Genomic DNA, 16,748 nt, shown 5'->3' with positions numbered 1-16,748 from the left:
CTGCGAGGACGGGGTCTTCGGTTCCAGATGAATGTTCCTGCATCTGGAATCCCCCTATCAGCCCAACACACACACAAACAAACGCGCACACATACACAATCTCCATTCATCCATTCATTGTTTCCTCTTGCTAATAATAAAGCGCACAATCTACACTGTATGCAACACACACACAGTGTTTAAGAGGATCTTCCCCTTTGCCCAACAGACCAACAGTTACATATTTAGTCACCTAATGCCACCGTTACTGGTAGACAGATGGGCTTTAGAGAACTGCTGTTGCTTAAGCGAATGAGGTTCTCTCTCACTTTCAAAGTGATTCATTTAGCACTTCTAGAATGACAAGATGACTGAAATGAACATTTGCATGAAGTTGTCAAAGAGTCCCTCACTCACTCTTATGTTTTTTTTTTTTTTTTTTTTCCCCCCCCCCAGTGTTGCTAACTGAAAGTAGCACTGCTGTACTTTCTGCTGATGATTTACCAGCATTGCCTGAACTTCTCTTTTTGTGATGAATTTGCTGCCTCACATAGCAACATGGTGGCTTGCTAATACACGTGCATTAAAAATGGGTCATGGAGTCCGGGTGCATGCATGAATGAATATGAGTGATTGCCCCCCAACCCAACCAAATCGGCTTCTCGTAGAAAGGAGGTGGAGAGTAAAAAGAGGGAGAGGGGAGGGAGACCACCCAAAGGGTTTGTGTGGGGGTCCAGATTAGGGTGCCCCCCGGCAGTCCCTGAGGGACCATTGCTTTGTTGATGGGTTTTTTTTATGACCCTAGTTTGGCTACAGCCTCATTGTACTGCCTTGAGTGACAGGCAGATGGGAAAAGCTGATGGGTTAATCTGACATAACAGGAAAGAGTGCAGAGGGCTCTTTAAGATCCTCCTTCTGCCAAAGCACTTGAAGCAAAATCTTTTTGGAAATGGGAAGAAGTGTCACATCATTTTAATACAAAACAAACCAACTCACAGAGTAGCACAACTTTTTCTTGCATCTTAAATGCATAAAGTGACAGAAAACATGTAATGAGATTATTAATGGACTTAGTAAACGCTGGGTTTGTTAGCAGGATGACAACACTGGTAGGGTTCTCCAAAAGTTGATTCTGTTCATCTGGATGTAGCGTTTTCCGTGGGAGAAACGTTTCGTCAGTCATCCAAGTGACTTCTTCAGTCTCAGCTGACTGCAGGTTTCCCCAGTCTTATAAAAGCTGCAGGAAAATGCTACATCCAGATGAACAGAATCAACTTTTGGAGAATTACTTACCTGGATGATTGAGAATGCATCAAGACGTTTAAATCACTGGTAGGATCTTTATCTCAGAATATGAAATGCTTTGGGATGACTGTTGTTTAATTTGTAAAACTAAAAGACTTTGCACATAGTCTTTGCAGAGATGCAGTAATTTGTGAGTTCTCAGTGTCGGCCCTTCTTCGGGCCAGTGGGTTTAGAGAAAAAGAGAAACCACGTTAAACAGGGAGTGGCTGTAAATGTAAAAACTGTGACATTCTTAAAATTCATTCCACTCAGAGTTCAGTTGAGCTGTCAAAAGTAGAAATTTATACTATATTCTACTTTATAGATGTTACAAACATGCAATACACTCTCAGAGAATCTGTCATAAATGTGCACAACGTTCATTTCATTCAACATCTAAAATGAATACTCGAGTTCTTAAAGGCCTGACCGGCTTCCAGTGTGACAGCGTCCTAAACCCTGCAGGTGACGCGTGTCAGTGAACCTTCTAGGAATCATTTGCATCACCAGTACAGTGAGTGAACAGAAAACATAAAGAAGAATCTATAATAAATTCACCAAAAAGCACTAAAAGAGTGCCAACACATGGCATAACACATTTACTTTTAATACACAAACATTTTGTAGGAGTAGGTAGTAGATGATTGGTATTTATTTGTAACTGGGCATGAATAACTTGATCTTATGATCTTATATTATGCTGCAGTACGTTTAACTAGCTCTTTCTCTTGTCATAACTTTACAGATATAGCAGATTTTAAGGTCAACTTGAAAGAAAGGGACGTGAAATGTAAAAATGAGGTGAAACGTCAAATGTGACACCCCACATACCAGTATCACGTCCTTCATGTTGCAGAGCCCATGAGAAACCGTTTTAAATATCACATGTGACATGTATTAATTGTTGTGACATATTTTAGATCTTTGCACAGTACTTTCTACAGTTTGACAATACACATCACATCTAAGTCTTTTCGCCAATTTTTGTAACAAATCATGAAGTTGGCGTGGAAGACCTTCGCTGGATGTAGGCCACATTTTAATGGATTGTTAGCATGACCCCACTCGACACCCGCTACAAAGTTTTATCAGGATTCATTCAAAACCTTTCGACCTATTATGTTAACAGACGGGAAATCATGCAAATGCTAAACATAATCTCCTTGGCGAAGGTTATAACTTCAAGTAGGTAAATATAAATAAATCTCGAGAGGCAGTTGCAACGAAAAGCACATGCAACAGATTCACATAAAATATCATGAAATACATAGTTTGTATTTCATGAGTCACAGCAGTGTTTTGAAACAGACGTGCAAAGTGTTTCTCTGAACAAATACAGCTTAAAGAGGCTTTCTCTGCACACAAGAGTCTGCACATCAGACAGTTTCCACATGTCAGCACCAACACTAGGCCATAAACATCGGAGCACACAAACAAGAGCACGCATGCCTTTAGTTGACAGACACAGTTTGTAACGTGTAGATTATTTGGTAGAGAGCACCATAACTGCTGGATGTTAGTAAGACTCTGATCTATTTTAATAAAGGCAGAGATCTTTTTTTCCTGTCATTTCAAGAGTTTTATTATGGAGAATTTTCCATTTCAGTCTCACAGGATATGAACTCTAACCATTAAAATAACTACCAAAAAAGGCAACAGGTAGCCTAGTAACAATGAAAACACACTTTATGGTGTCTTGTAATAGCTGTGGGTGGATGAATTTTGAATGTTTAGGAAATAACTAATGCACGGTGGATTTTTGGGGCTGGTTATTGTTGATTATGCATCTGAGTGAATCTCTTTTTCCCTTCAAACACACCACAGCATCTGCTCTGCCCACTTAGGATCAACAGGATGTTGGTATAACTTCATCTCCTACACTAAACTCTTACACTTTTCGTTAACACTCCCACTAAAGTTCTGGGAAATGAAGCCATTCTAGCAGAAAAGTCCTTTAAATCTGCCTCCATCATCTGAGCATTAATCGATCCTCTCCTACTTATCCAGCTCAGGGCTCTGTAACAAATCAGCAACTCTGCATAACTGGAATGATGGAAATGGATGCACGTTGAGGAACTCATCTCTCTCTCTTCACTCCTGTGCATTAATGAATGTTTTATTTAATTAATGAAAAGGTCAGCTAATCCCTATTGACCATATACGTAATGCATGAAACATATCAGTTCATGTTAAACCTTGAGCTTGAGGAGAAATCCAGCTCAGTGTTTTTAAGAAAATTCCTAACGGTAAGATAAGGGAATCCCCTCAGCTTCATGTGACTCATGCAGGTCAAGTTAGGTGAAGCTTCCAATAAATAACTTCCTGTAACCTGACCATAGGGGTCTTTCCATTGTTGCCATCCACACATTGATAATCATCGTCATACAAGGCTCGACAGGATGATCCCATGATGCCCATTGCGTTCCGCTCTTATGTCTGTCACGCGCATGTCGTTGCCACTCAAATTGAATTTGGAAAACTGAAGGGGAATGCCAGCAGACTTTGATGTGAGCGGTGTCTGTTGAACTCTTGTGTTTTTCTAGCTTTAACTGAAAAGACATGGAGCGCGCAGCCATAATTTACTGGGAATGACAAGATAAGCTTATTAGTGGTGAAAATGTTTTTTGTCTTGCCTCTGATCTTATCTTACATCAGTGTGTTGAGAGACATGGGAGCCGAAGGGAATTTTATGTCCTGGCTAAACTGAGGCTTACTTGTTTTGAATACAAACACTGTTTTTTTGTTTTTTTTTTACTCATTGCTGCTTTTCTGATTTGCATAATTTTGAATAGACTCGTCTCAAACAATCTGCACGTCGACAGCCACCACTTCCCGTAAAATGTTGGTTGGTGACATGCAGGGGACTGTAACTGTTACCTGATCAAAGGTGTTTTCCCACTTCTTCCCCCCAGTTCCCTCTCGCAGCCCTCCCACTACCCGTACCAGAATTAGACACCCGTATCTCAGACGACATTAAACAAATTGAAACCAGATTTCCTGCCCATGCTCAAACGGCAGACGTGCTTTTAACTCTACAAGACTTTCAAGAGCAGTCTGACTGTATTCAGTCTGCATTTGCATTTTCACTATGAAAGTGTCTCCCACCTCTGCACGCTCGTTTGACTACAAATATCAGTTAAAATCTGTTGGCGGGAAAAAGTGTCATGATGTTCTTAGAAGATAGTGATGATCATGCAAATAAGGTGTGTCGTGCCCCCCCCCCCCCCCCCCCCTTAAACCAAATGCAATGTTTAAAAAAACAACAAAAAAAAAGCCTCTTTCCAAAACATGCTGTAGGGGCCGATGCAATCGTCCAACTATGTCAGACATCAGCTGTGCACCGCCACTGTTTAATGCAGCAGAGCTCAGAAACATTCGGGCGAAAATGAAATAACTCGGCGATGACAAAGTATGAAGCGGATCGTCATGTCTGTGAATTTGTCCTCATGCCAAACAATGTGTTTCTGCTCTGGACAGGCAAGAAATGAGAGAGAGAGAGAGAGACAGAGGCAAGCAGGCTGGGCGAGGGAGGGAGGGGAAAAAGTCCTCGCAGTGCACGCAGGAGAGCACGTGCAGCACTGAATGTGGGAATGTTTAGATATCTCCTCAAACGGCTCCACATGGGAAAAAAGGAAAAGTCATCCTCTATGCTTTGACTGCAGCCGGCTGGAGCAAAGGGGTTGGCCTCAGTTTGACATAAGCAAACACTCGCAGGGTTTCACACACACACACTGACACACACATACATATATGATTAGAGATCCCACCCCCCCCCCCCCCCCCCCCCCCCCACACACACACACACACACACACACACACTTTCGTACTTCTGCACATTGCTGTATTAATTGTTGCCGATGTCTTGGCAACCCAGCAGGTGCGGAAAAGGAGGCTACTGACTGGTGCGTGTGAATCACATGTGCACATGCACCAGTCACCTGGATTTTAAAGCCTAGTCTGTACCAGCAGCAGCAAGAGGAATAGGAGGGGGGGGGATTACAGCATATATCAGGAATTTTCCAGTTAATGATGTGCGGATGTGGTAGCACTGGGGAGAGAGAGCCACTGACTGTGCTGTCTTTGTTTTGTGTGCCGAGGGCCCCGTGCTGCATTCCTGTACGCTGTGCATACTTTGGCAGCAGTCTCACTGCCCCTCGTTTTACTGTATACAGTTTGTGTGCTGCTCTTGCACTTTTCTTTTTTGTGCCCCTGTAGTTCTCTCGCGCTCTCTCAGTCCATCCCACAGGCGTCTCTGTCTCCATGAACCTTTTCTCCCCCCCACCTCATTTTTCTTTTTAATTTTCTCCTTTATTTTCTTTCCTGGTCTGGGCAGAGTGATTATCGGAGGCTGTGAATTTTTTTTCTTTTTTTTGCAGAACAAAAAAAAGGGAGCGAGAGGAAAAGTGAAGGAGGAATGAAATAATGGTGTTTACAAGATGGCTGACTGCTGACGTTTCTCTGGAGACACAATGCTGTTTAATGCTTATTATTATGACATCCGCTCTGCTTCACCCAAATGTTGGCCAGCCCACATACACCGGAGTCTTTATACGTTTTCCTCTGAGGTTCTCTTAGGAAGACTTCAACTTGTTGTGGATTGTTTTCAGGAATGTGCTCAAACCTAAGTGCACTCCACTCTATTCCGGTTGATTCAGCAACTGAAAATATCGACTTTCGACAATCCTGCTCTTTTCGATTACGTGTGTGTGTGTGTGTGTGTGTGTGTGTGTGTGTGTGTGTGTGTGTGTGTGGAGGGCGTGTATCACTGTGCAGTGGTGCTCTTTCATCCTAGGCTTCCTCAGTGACAGGGAATGTAAACATGGGCCCCGAGCCAAGCGCCATCAGCCTCCTCGCCTCTGGCGCTGCAGCCCCTTATGACATCAGGTCACGCTGACTGACAGGAAGACGTCTGGAGATTTGAAGAAGAATGGGATGAGGAATGAAGCATGTGGTCTCCAATAGTTCAAAAAAACGTTCTGCTCACCTAAAAGAATGACTGACTCTGGTTATTACAGTGTAGGTCCTGTTTTTCTAGCCGAGCTGTAGTGTTTATGGCTTATTTTGTTACTTTGTGCAACCGCAGCCAATATTTGTGATTCTAACGACATTGGCAAAGAGGCGAGCGTAGGTTTCACACGTGTTTAACAAAAGTGCAGACCCTGCACAATATTCTGGCGGACTTTTGGAACATACTTTTAAAGACATCCTTCAGCTCAGCGATATTGTGACGTGTGGTATGAGCAGCTTCCATGAGGGCATTTCACCGCATCTCTTTTTGGATTAAGATTGAGATTGCCCCGCACCCAATTTCAAGCCATTCTGCAGTAGATTTACTTCAGATAAGAGTTGCTGTTGTTTACCAAAAAGTCACTTTGACCTTATTTTGAAAGCTACCTCGATTGAATTTTCGGCACCGTGATGGCGTGGGGGGTGATGGCCTGTCCCAGAGTTCATTGTTCATAATTGTTACTCAGATGTTATATATTTCTGATTCGATGGAAAGTTGCCATTTCGAAATGTTGCTTCAGTTAACTGGTAAACACACGGGCTAATCACTGACAACAAAGATGCACTAATCTGGGAAAAATAAAGCCCAGGCTGTAATAAACTGACTTATCCCTTAAACATCAAACACATGCTGCAGATGACTTGCATGCATTTGCAGTTACACACTCTAGCACAAGAAGGTTCTTGGCACTGAAGCATACTCATCCAAGCTAAAGCAGGTGCTCTCTAAGTCGCATGCAAATACTCACACATAGCTCAAACCAAATGCCCCTACTTCCAACCCCACCCTTGCTCACGTGCATGCACCTTATTGTCATACAAGCCCCCCCGTACATGCAGCATGCACTGGCAGCACTGGAACGGATGTTGCAAGGCGGACAGGCTTGGAGGTCTGACCTAGGAGGTCTGGAGGTCCTCGGGGGTAGGAGAAGCCATTTCCTCCCTGATGAGGAGCCGGGAGGAAAGAGCAGCAGGCAGGGCTGAGGACGATGGTCTCAGCAGAAAGGAATTCCGAGAATGTTGTCCTTTAATCTGGAGTCAGCCTCGTGCACTCACTACATCTCTCTCTCTCGCTGTGTTGCTCTTAGCTTGCTCTGTCTTTTTTCTCATTTGGCTTTATCTGACCACCTCCTGGGTTTTCTGTTTCCGTGCCATAGGCGAAGAAGGGTTTCAGATGGACGCAGGCAGATTGAAAATGCAAAACGACGGACCCATTTTTTTTGACTTTTCGTTATACTGCGTGCATGAGTTTGTGTGTGTTCATGTAGCCCGTGCAGAAAAAGGAGAGCAGGAGTGTATAATGAGGGTATTTGTGAAGCAGAACAGAGAATAAGAAGGGTGAGAAAGCGAGACTAAGGAAGGAGGAATGCAAACGTGGTCGGAAGAAGATTGCGGGGGGGGGGCAAAAGGGAACATTACAAGTGTGGAATGTCCTTTTTTCATTTTGTAGCAGACACATGTTGTTATAATCATCTCTGTGAAAACAGTTATTTGGTTGTGTGTTTAGGCCTCGTCTCAAAGCATTGTAGGGATGAGTTGTTGTTTTTTATTTCTTTCAAGGGGTTGGATGCAACAGGCTTGAGCATTCCATGCATAGTGTCAAACTGTGTGTGATCTAAACCCACTCATGCACACAGTAGGTTCTCCAACTTAAGTCTGGGCTGTACTGCATTTTAGACACGTGTGTTTTATAGACTTACAGAAACAGAGAAATAGGCTTTTTTTTTTTATAGAGATGAGGGAGGATGTATGGAGAAAAGGGAGCTGGTGCTCTAAACACTATCTAGTGCAAAGAATATGGATGAAAATGATCTATAAATATGTTTTTAAATATGTGACTTTTTTATGTCTTGAGCAGGAATAAATTTAAGTGTCAAAGATGGAGTAAGGGAAATTGGAAAGTACTGAAAAATCATCTGCTTTTGGTTTTAGTTTCCTTTATGATGACCATTGACAAAAAACACAAATCTAGAGTAAATGCTGGCTTATCCTTCAGTGCAGGCATGCAAGGCCATAAATACACGGCTACAAAAATGGTTTAGTATTTTGCAAGTGGCTGGGGTGTAATTTCATATTTGAAATAAAGCTTAATACAGCTATCTTCCGGTGTGTCTGCAAGTGCATGCATGTGTTATGTATATGCCTTAATCTGCAGTTGTGGCTGGGTTTTCGAATAACTGCATTTCACTGAGGCGGATATACCCCGAGCTCTAGGTCTGTGGTTCTTCCTAGAAGGCTTTGTGAGAGTGTGAGTTTGTGTGCATGTGTGCGTGCGTGCATACGTGTATATTGGAGTCCTGACTTTTGACTTTGCAGGGTGACAAATCCATGCAATAGACTGAGGTCACATGCATTTTAGCCTGCAACTGCAAGCGTAAGAGGAAGACGTGGAGCGGGCCATTTGTCGGTTAAGCATCTATCCATGTTTAAAAATGGCGACCTGCATTTAAACGTCTCATGGCAATATCTCCATAGGCGCCAGATGCAGATATGCTGTAACTGAAGATTGAGCTCAGTACTTTGCTGCAAACTTAAAATCTCTTTTAAAAAATTAAAAAATTCCAACAAAAATGTAGCAATGCTGTGTTGAGTCCTGTCCTTGATTAAAATGAAAGTATGTAGCCCGGCTCTATGGGAAGCTGTGCGACTTCCATTCATGATTTTCTTTGAGGTTTCACTGTTCTAAAATTCGTCAATGACCCTAACACTTAGTGTGCTCACTTGGCAGATGCGTGTCTCATTTCTGGTCACGTGACTCGCCCGACGGATCTCAGCCAACTAGCCTCAACTTCCGCCCTATTTCCACTGAAGCAGGAAGTAGAGATGAGAAAGTATCACACATCTGCAAAATGCGGCCCCCGGCTCTATTAATAGTCTCATTCACTTTAGAAAAAATGCGGCTCAGGTTTTTATTCCTCTTATCAATCTCACTTGTCGGCTTGGAGATTTGCTCACTTGCTCAGTTCACCTCACATATCCAGGACAACTTCTCGTGCCACTGTCATATATAAAGTGATTTCCGTGGAATTCCTATTCCATGGCCGGATGACCTGGTAATTGATTGGCCTAGAATATTTATTTAGGCTGCCAGTAATGTATTTAAATCCAGTTGTACACTACCTGCGACTCCTGACGCAGCACTGCACAAGGAAACCCCTACACATGTGTTCTGCAGACCTTTGCACACCCTTATCTTCGTAGTTGTGTATGTGCACCCGATGGCATTGTCACATATTTAGAGCAAACTGTAATCTGGGCTACCTGTGTTTGTTTGTGTTTGTGCTATTGTTGGTCCCTTTAGCTACCACCCCCGGCCCTCCCTGCTGTGGAGAAGACATAACAGAGAAAGAAGTTTAAATATTGAAGTGAAACAGAGTGCTTGAAAACAATGAAAACTGTCCTCTGCAGCCACTGTTGCTGCTTATAATGCATGCATTTTTAATCTTGAACGTGCTTTGATTACATTTCCACAATCCTTCTTTTCTGTGCAGGTAAAGATCTATGCAAATAGACACCAGCCCAGCAACCATAAACCCTTTAGTCACTGCAGTACTTTAAACTAATACTGTCTGATTACTTGTAGCATGTTTTGTGGAGTTTTTGGATGTAATTTAGGCTAGTTGGCAATCAACTGAAAGCCCACCTGGGACTTATGAGGATTTCATTAGCTTTCCAGTAATAAACCCTCATCATCCAAATCAGAGTCTGTGAAAGTGTCACCTGGTTGCTGTGAGTGTCTGAAAGTTTTAGAGCAGTTTCAGAGGTTTTTGAAAAATACTGAAAGCAAAGTGTGGAGCATCAGACCCAACATGAGTTTCCTTTCACCACAATCCTGCAAGTCAGAAACACACAAGCAACTTGTGCCGGTCACATAAACAATGACCCAGTTCATTCACTAATAGTTTATATTTAACTGCGTACTTCTTTTGAAGATCATTCCTCTCAAATTACCTATTCAAGCATATTTTAAGACTGAATAAGATCTTATAAGAAAAGGGGGAGAATCCAATGATTGTTCCTTCATACTTGTGCAGAGCCAGCCAAGTCTATAAATATATCTATGTGACAGTGCATCCTCTTTGCTTACATACATTCGTCCCTGACTTGAAGATCCAGATAAGCAGCCTGCAGTGCCTGGAGGGGGAACTGCAGCCAAAAGCTGTAGGAAAAATCTGGAGTTTAGGAAAGCACCTGGAACCCGTCCACTCTCTTACTAGGGGTCACTGAGTTTTGTCTGGAGGCTTTCCCTACTGTAGCTGTTAACAATGCTGCTGCTTTCCTGCAGGCTCATGGCTCCACACACACAAACTGCGAGGTCCCAGGGAGAGTTACAGGGACAAAATTGGAAAACATGCTTAGTTTGAAGTAGCACAAAATGGCTGCTGTTGATGCTTCAGGTGGATGTAGGGTAGTCTGATAAAAGACAGGAAGTGTTCTTTTTTTTCCTCTCTCTCTATTTTGACAGGAAGGAGGGGTAGAGCGGGGCGGTTGATATCAGTTAATCACCCCCTTTTCATTTCCCATGCACATGTTGTCTGCCAGGTTTGAGACATGTATTGTGCGTCTTTGTAATAGGTGCTCCTCTGTACTGACGTTCACGCTGCAATTGTAAATAAAAGTACAGTTCTGAGTTTCCCCGGTGGATTGATGTGGAAAGATTGTGTGAAGTGGGTACACCAGAATGGGAACAGGGAAGCCTGTCCTGCCAGATATGATTTCATGTCTTACGTAAGCTCAAGATGGGGGCAGAGAAGCATTAACCCTGTGCATTAGTGACTTGTGTGTCTGTGTGTGTATTTTGTGCAGTAAAACCTGACGGGTTTTCTGCTGTGTTACAGGTGGTGACGCTGTGGTACAGAGCCCCAGAAGTGCTGCTCCAGTCAAGTTACGCTACACCGGTGGACCTGTGGAGTGTCGGCTGTATCTTCGCTGAGATGTTCAGGAGAAGGTGAGGCCGATGGGCAAAGCTATCTGGGCTTTATACTTGTTTAAATCTGGACTGACTTTGAACGTCAGTTAAAGTCTCTAAGCATTTCTCGTATTCCTTTGTTTCTTCCACTAATGTTGATTCTGGTACTTTTACTGTTGAGCAGTGTACCATACAAAAAACATAATGTGGAAGGATTCTGTCGAAGTTTTCACAAATGCTTCCCGAGTCACACGATCACATTTCATTCAGAGGTTTAGTGTTGACGCACCTTGGCGGTAAAGTCTAAACACATGTTAGACTTTGGTCTTCAAATTCAGACTCTTTGTGAGCGTCATGTTGTCTTGATTGTTTTCACTGGTATCTTTTTTTAATAGCACTTTGCTGGGTCTTACTAACCACATCACCTATTTGCACACACATCTGTGCAACACCTTATTCAATGCACTGTAAGTCTTTATCTGTGATATACACACTTAGGCTAACGGTTATATAAGAGACAATTTGGGATTCGGGGCTGTGCTTAAGGCCATGTAGACCTTATAGATGACCCGCTTTCCTGTTGCCAAGATGTGACGTTGCATGGTATAGAGACTTCTAGCCACTATATTGGGTATACCTGCTTAATTTCTTGTTTATACGAATTAGCCGATCACATAGCAGGGAATCGGTGCTTTTAGACGTGTTGACATGGTCAAGACGACCGATCAACATGTCCAATCTGAAAGCAGATGAGCTTTAATAACAGAAGACCACCTATTCAGCCAAAAAAAAGGAAACTGAGGCTATAGTTTACACAAGTTCACCAAGTTTAAACCACAGATAATTGGAAAAATGTTGCTCGATCTGATGAGTCTCTATTTCTGCTGCAGCATTCGGATGTTAGCGTCATAATTTGGGGTGAACATGAAAGCATAAATCCATCCTGCCTAGTATCAAAGGTTTAGTCTGCTGGTTATGGTGTGATGGTGTGTGGGATATTTTTGTGCCATTTAAAATTATGCTCAATGCCAAATAAGTATGGTTGAAATGCCACAGCCTACCTGAATATTATGACCACAGACCACAGAGTACCCATCTTCTGATGGCAGATAAAGTGCTATGTTACAAAGCTCATATCGTCATAACAATGATTTCACTGTACTCAAATGGCCTCCATAGACACCAGATATCAATCCAATGCAGCATTTTGGCATGTGGTGCAGCGGAAGATTAACCTCGTGGGTGTGCAGCCGTCAAATCTGCACCAACTGAATGACTCCGTAATGTCAACGTGGAGCAAAAACTCTGAGGAATTTTTAGAGCCACTTGTTGAATCTGTGCCACAAGCAATTAAGGCATTTCTGAAGGGAAAAGGGTGTCCAACCCAAGACTGATGAAGTTTTATTTCTGTTCCAACAAACTCTTGATAGCTATTGTAATTTCTCTTATTTGGGTTACGCCAAAGCAGTGTGGAAGGGAAAATACCCACCAAAGTCCCTTTACTGTGTTGTTAAGTAATGATTGAGTAATGATGACATTCCTCAGTGAGCACAGCACTTTAACCGAATCACTTGGGGAGGTTACAGACATGAGAAGTGATATGGGGGACTGGAACAAAGTCATTGTGTCATTAATATTAAATACTCCTTCATACTTGTTTGCAATAAAATCTGATAACTGAGTCACGGAGGCAAAAAAAAAAAAAAAGTCTCTGTAGCCCCCCTCATAAATTATCTGACTGTTCATTTTATCATATAAGTTGCAGTAATAGTAAGAATTAAATAATGTAATAGACACATTTTTGGGGCAGTATAAGACATCAAAACGTCTTCTTTACTGGTGGGTTGAGCACATTTACGGTTTAAAAAAAATAAATTCAAAAATCCAGTTATTATCTGTGACCCAAGTTTGATTTTTACCCCTTGTGTCAATACTCATAAAAATGTTCCCATGTAAACAGATGAAAAAGCTTTAAGTTTTCTTTGACTGTTGTATTTACGATCGCTCACAAAGGAGCAGCTCGACGAAGAGGGCCACGGGCGTCCTTTGTATCATTGCTCTAATTTAACTTGAAAAACACGAACTGAAATCACTCGTCACAATCGGTTATTTGGGAGTTTCTTACTGTAGTCATCTTTTCCTCAAATGACACCTGTCAGATGCGTTATGAGCAGCGAGGAATCACATTTCGGTTGGCTTATCAAGCCATTACAGTAACACTGCTGTCTGCTGTGGTTGCAGCATGCAAGTCTAGATTCTACTTCTACTTCTACTTGGTGTAGGTATTTGTCAGTTTGTGGTCTAACGAACTTCATGCTGGCGAGCCAAGCTAATAACGGACAGTTTTCACCCAAAAAAAAAAAGAGTTACAACTGCCTGTTTTTGGTCTTTTGGAAGAAAGAAAAGACGGGGGCAAAAAGATGCAGTTTTATCCTCGTCAAATTAAGACGACGTTGATTTAATGTTTTTAAGGTGCTATAGTATGTATAAAATGTATGCTTTAATTGAGAGTAGAGAGGCCGCGCCAGGCTGTGGTGTGTTCTACAGTAGATAATAACAGTCTTTCTGAGGTAGGGCTAAGTGCCAAGAGAAGCAGCCCTGCTTCCTTCCCCAAACGACTCCTTACCCCAGCATGCAAGGCCGCACACAGCAACCCACGCTCTGTACTTGGGACCTGATGGGAATGTATAGGTTCCTCTATCAAAAGGTTACCCAAGGCTAACATCTAGTCGTGCTGCACAAAAACACGCAGAGGCACTTTCGGAGTATCTTGTTGACAAATGGTGCCGTGATGAAACTTGATCTAAGAGTTGTTTGATCAAGCTCAATTTGTTTGCCGGCTATTTAAATCTTGGCAGGTGACCGTATTTTAATGATGCTTTACAAGTTTTCACGCATAGGACAAAAAGATGGGTCTTTTGGGACTGTGAGAGACTGCTTTGATACTTAGTTTTATAATTAGGATTAAGGTTTCATTCTCTTAGTTTGCAACATTTAAATCGAGACCACTTCACAGTATAGCTTCTCTTCGAACTTACGTTCCCACGTCATTTGACATCTTTCAAACTGTTTCAAGTTTCCTTATTTTCCTGTTGTTCATATATTTATCAAAAAACAAAACACATACACACGCCATATGTGCACTTTCATAATGATGTGTAATCGTGAAACATGGCCAAAGTTTCATGAGGTCAGCGTATGCAGAGGTTTCGGTGAGAGCAGAGATCCCTTGTATGGTCATCTGAATGACACAGCTGTGGTCACAGAAGTCCCCCTCTGCTGTCAAAAGTTTCTCATAGTCGGCCTTGAAGGGTGGGGGGAACGGAGACCGGTGATGAATTAAAGGGGGCCGCGGTCCAAAAATAAGCAGGATTATTTCAAACTCCGAATCATGCAAAGCAGGTGAAGCATTTACAGGTTTTCAGTTTGTGGTGCCAGGTATAAAACGTTATCCTCGTCATTGGCGTTCAGAAATTGTGTCTGTGCACCGCATTTCAAATATTTTCAGCGGTTTATGGGTGAATTTCGAATAAGTTTTAGAGGTAATGTATTCACAGTCATGCTCGTAACTACTTCATTCAATGTCAGTGATGTATGGTACTTTCCATACTTGTGGCAAGGTCAAGCTGGAATTTTTTATTGAAGGTCAGGCTTTAAATGAAGAGAACAAAGCAAAGTTTATTTCCCATCAATGCGTCTTTTACAGTCGTGAAAAAACTGATCTTGATCTGTAATCAAACATTTTTAAGTCAAATAGTAGAAACAATGTGTGCTTAATCTGTGTACAAAAGGTCTGTCCTTGTGTTATATGGTGCTCATTTAAAAGCACAGACTGGTTCTGCCTGCAGCCCTGATCAGAGTGAGCAGTTGAATGCAGTACATCTCCTCGCACCCTGACACAATAAACTTTGAAGTGTGTTGGTTTGTGTAGTTCATTTTCAAAATCTGGCATCTGCCCAACTTTGCTTTAAGGTAGAAGGTAAGGCAAAGCTCTTTGATGGCCACAAACGCACACGAACACGCACTTCTCTGCTCAGTCTCAGCGGGTGATTAAGATGGCTTTTAAAAGGCCACCTGTCAGAGATTAAAGGGCACCTGGGAGAAGAGAAAGAAAGCAAGATATTGAGAGAAAGCAGTGTTTGTTAGTTTTGCAGTTATATTGAAATTGAGATTAGAAATGCTGAATGCTCACGGGCACAAAAGCAGACCTCTATGCTCACAATTAAGCTGTTTTTCAGAATAATTGTTTACCACTTTTAAAGGAGATCTGTTATGCTCATTGCTAGCTAAACATTTTTATTCCTTGCTCCACTAGAGAAAATCTTTGCATGATTGAAAGTCAAATTTGTCTTATACTAGAACTTGTTGGAGCCCCCTTCATTCGTCCATCATCCTTTAAGTCAGCTTTCTTCTGATTGGGTGCCCCCTCGGAAACAGATAGTTGGTCAGGTAAAGCGACTGCTCAGAACCAGAGTTGTGACGACATAAAGAGCTCTGACATCCTAGAATCAAGAGTAGTAAAAAAGATTAGCTGAAGCATTTTGAGCTGTTAACCCTGATCTTTTGGTTTATACTCACCACTGTGAGCATCTACACTGCAGGACTAAACCGTCTGTACATATATGATAGAAAACAAAGGAAAAATAATTGGTCTCCTGTTTTCTGTCGCTTACTTTGATTTTGTTTGGTTTGCAAGATGTCGGGTTGGACTTTGCATTATTGTAGCATCTTCACTTTGCAATATCAGAGGAAAACCCCAACAATCAACCTCTATGAGCAAGCACCTAGAGAAAGTGGCAAGGAAAAACTCCCTTTTAACAGGAAGAAACCTCCAACACAAACTGTCTCAGAGAGGGCCAGCCATCTGACTCGACTGGTTAAGATGCCCTGTGGAAGAACACCAGAGATTCATAACTAATGATTTAAATGCAGAGTAGTTTATAAGCACAGAGTGAAAAAGGCTGAGTGAAGAAGAAACAGTCAGTTCATAGGTTAGATGTAATTTTGAAAGTAAGCCTAAAACCCCCCACGAGCAGCCATGACCCCCATTTTTGACGCACCACGTCACGTCTCAGGCCAGAAACATGTGAAGTCTTTCTTTGAGTCATGAGACTTCAAAGGTTTCATGACTCATAAGCACATTCTTCTTCACTTTCACCACCAAACATGCTATTAGAGTACATGGTCATTAAAAGTCTTTTTAATGACTATGTACTGTAGTGAGAATAGTTGCTCTCAAAGGAATTTGAGCAAATATTATACAAGTCTGCATCTGCATGGCTGGGATGGTGTTGGGTGAGTCACAGTTCGAATGAATTTTGGAGAGAGCTTGTGCTTGTTGACATTCCCCTAACCAAAAAGGTTGAACGCGGTTCGTTAATGGCCCGGGAGAGGCCCCACATCCGTGTTGACTTTCTCACAGTTTGGAACTCGATTGATAAATTCTCAAAAGCACACCCTTGCATGCACGCATGCATGCAGTACAGCGCGGGATAGCCTGCGTGAAAAGTCCGCAGTCCAACACACACACCTCATTTCTTTCCAGCTCCCACTTAGATAGTTCGAGACG

At 42.3% G+C, this 16,748-nt stretch overlaps 1 protein-coding gene across 1 annotated transcript in view; it reads left to right on the top strand.

Annotated features, from left to right (window-relative positions):
* cdk6 (cyclin dependent kinase 6) overlaps positions 1-16,748 on the top strand; it is a 39,039-nt gene that overhangs the window by 16,290 nt on the left and 6,001 nt on the right. Inside the window, exon 5 of the mRNA XM_026155989.1 lies at positions 11,109-11,218. Coding sequence (XP_026011774.1) covers positions 11,109-11,218 — 110 coding nt within the window. The remainder of the gene's footprint in view (positions 1-11,108; positions 11,219-16,748) is intronic.

This window comes from Astatotilapia calliptera, chromosome 22, assembly GCF_900246225.1.
Source record: "Astatotilapia calliptera chromosome 22, fAstCal1.2, whole genome shotgun sequence".
Classification (NCBI taxonomy): Eukaryota; Metazoa; Chordata; class Actinopteri; order Cichliformes; family Cichlidae; genus Astatotilapia; species Astatotilapia calliptera.
The sequence above is the reverse complement of the archived record's forward strand: the minus strand, read 5'-3'. Positions and strand labels throughout refer to the sequence as shown.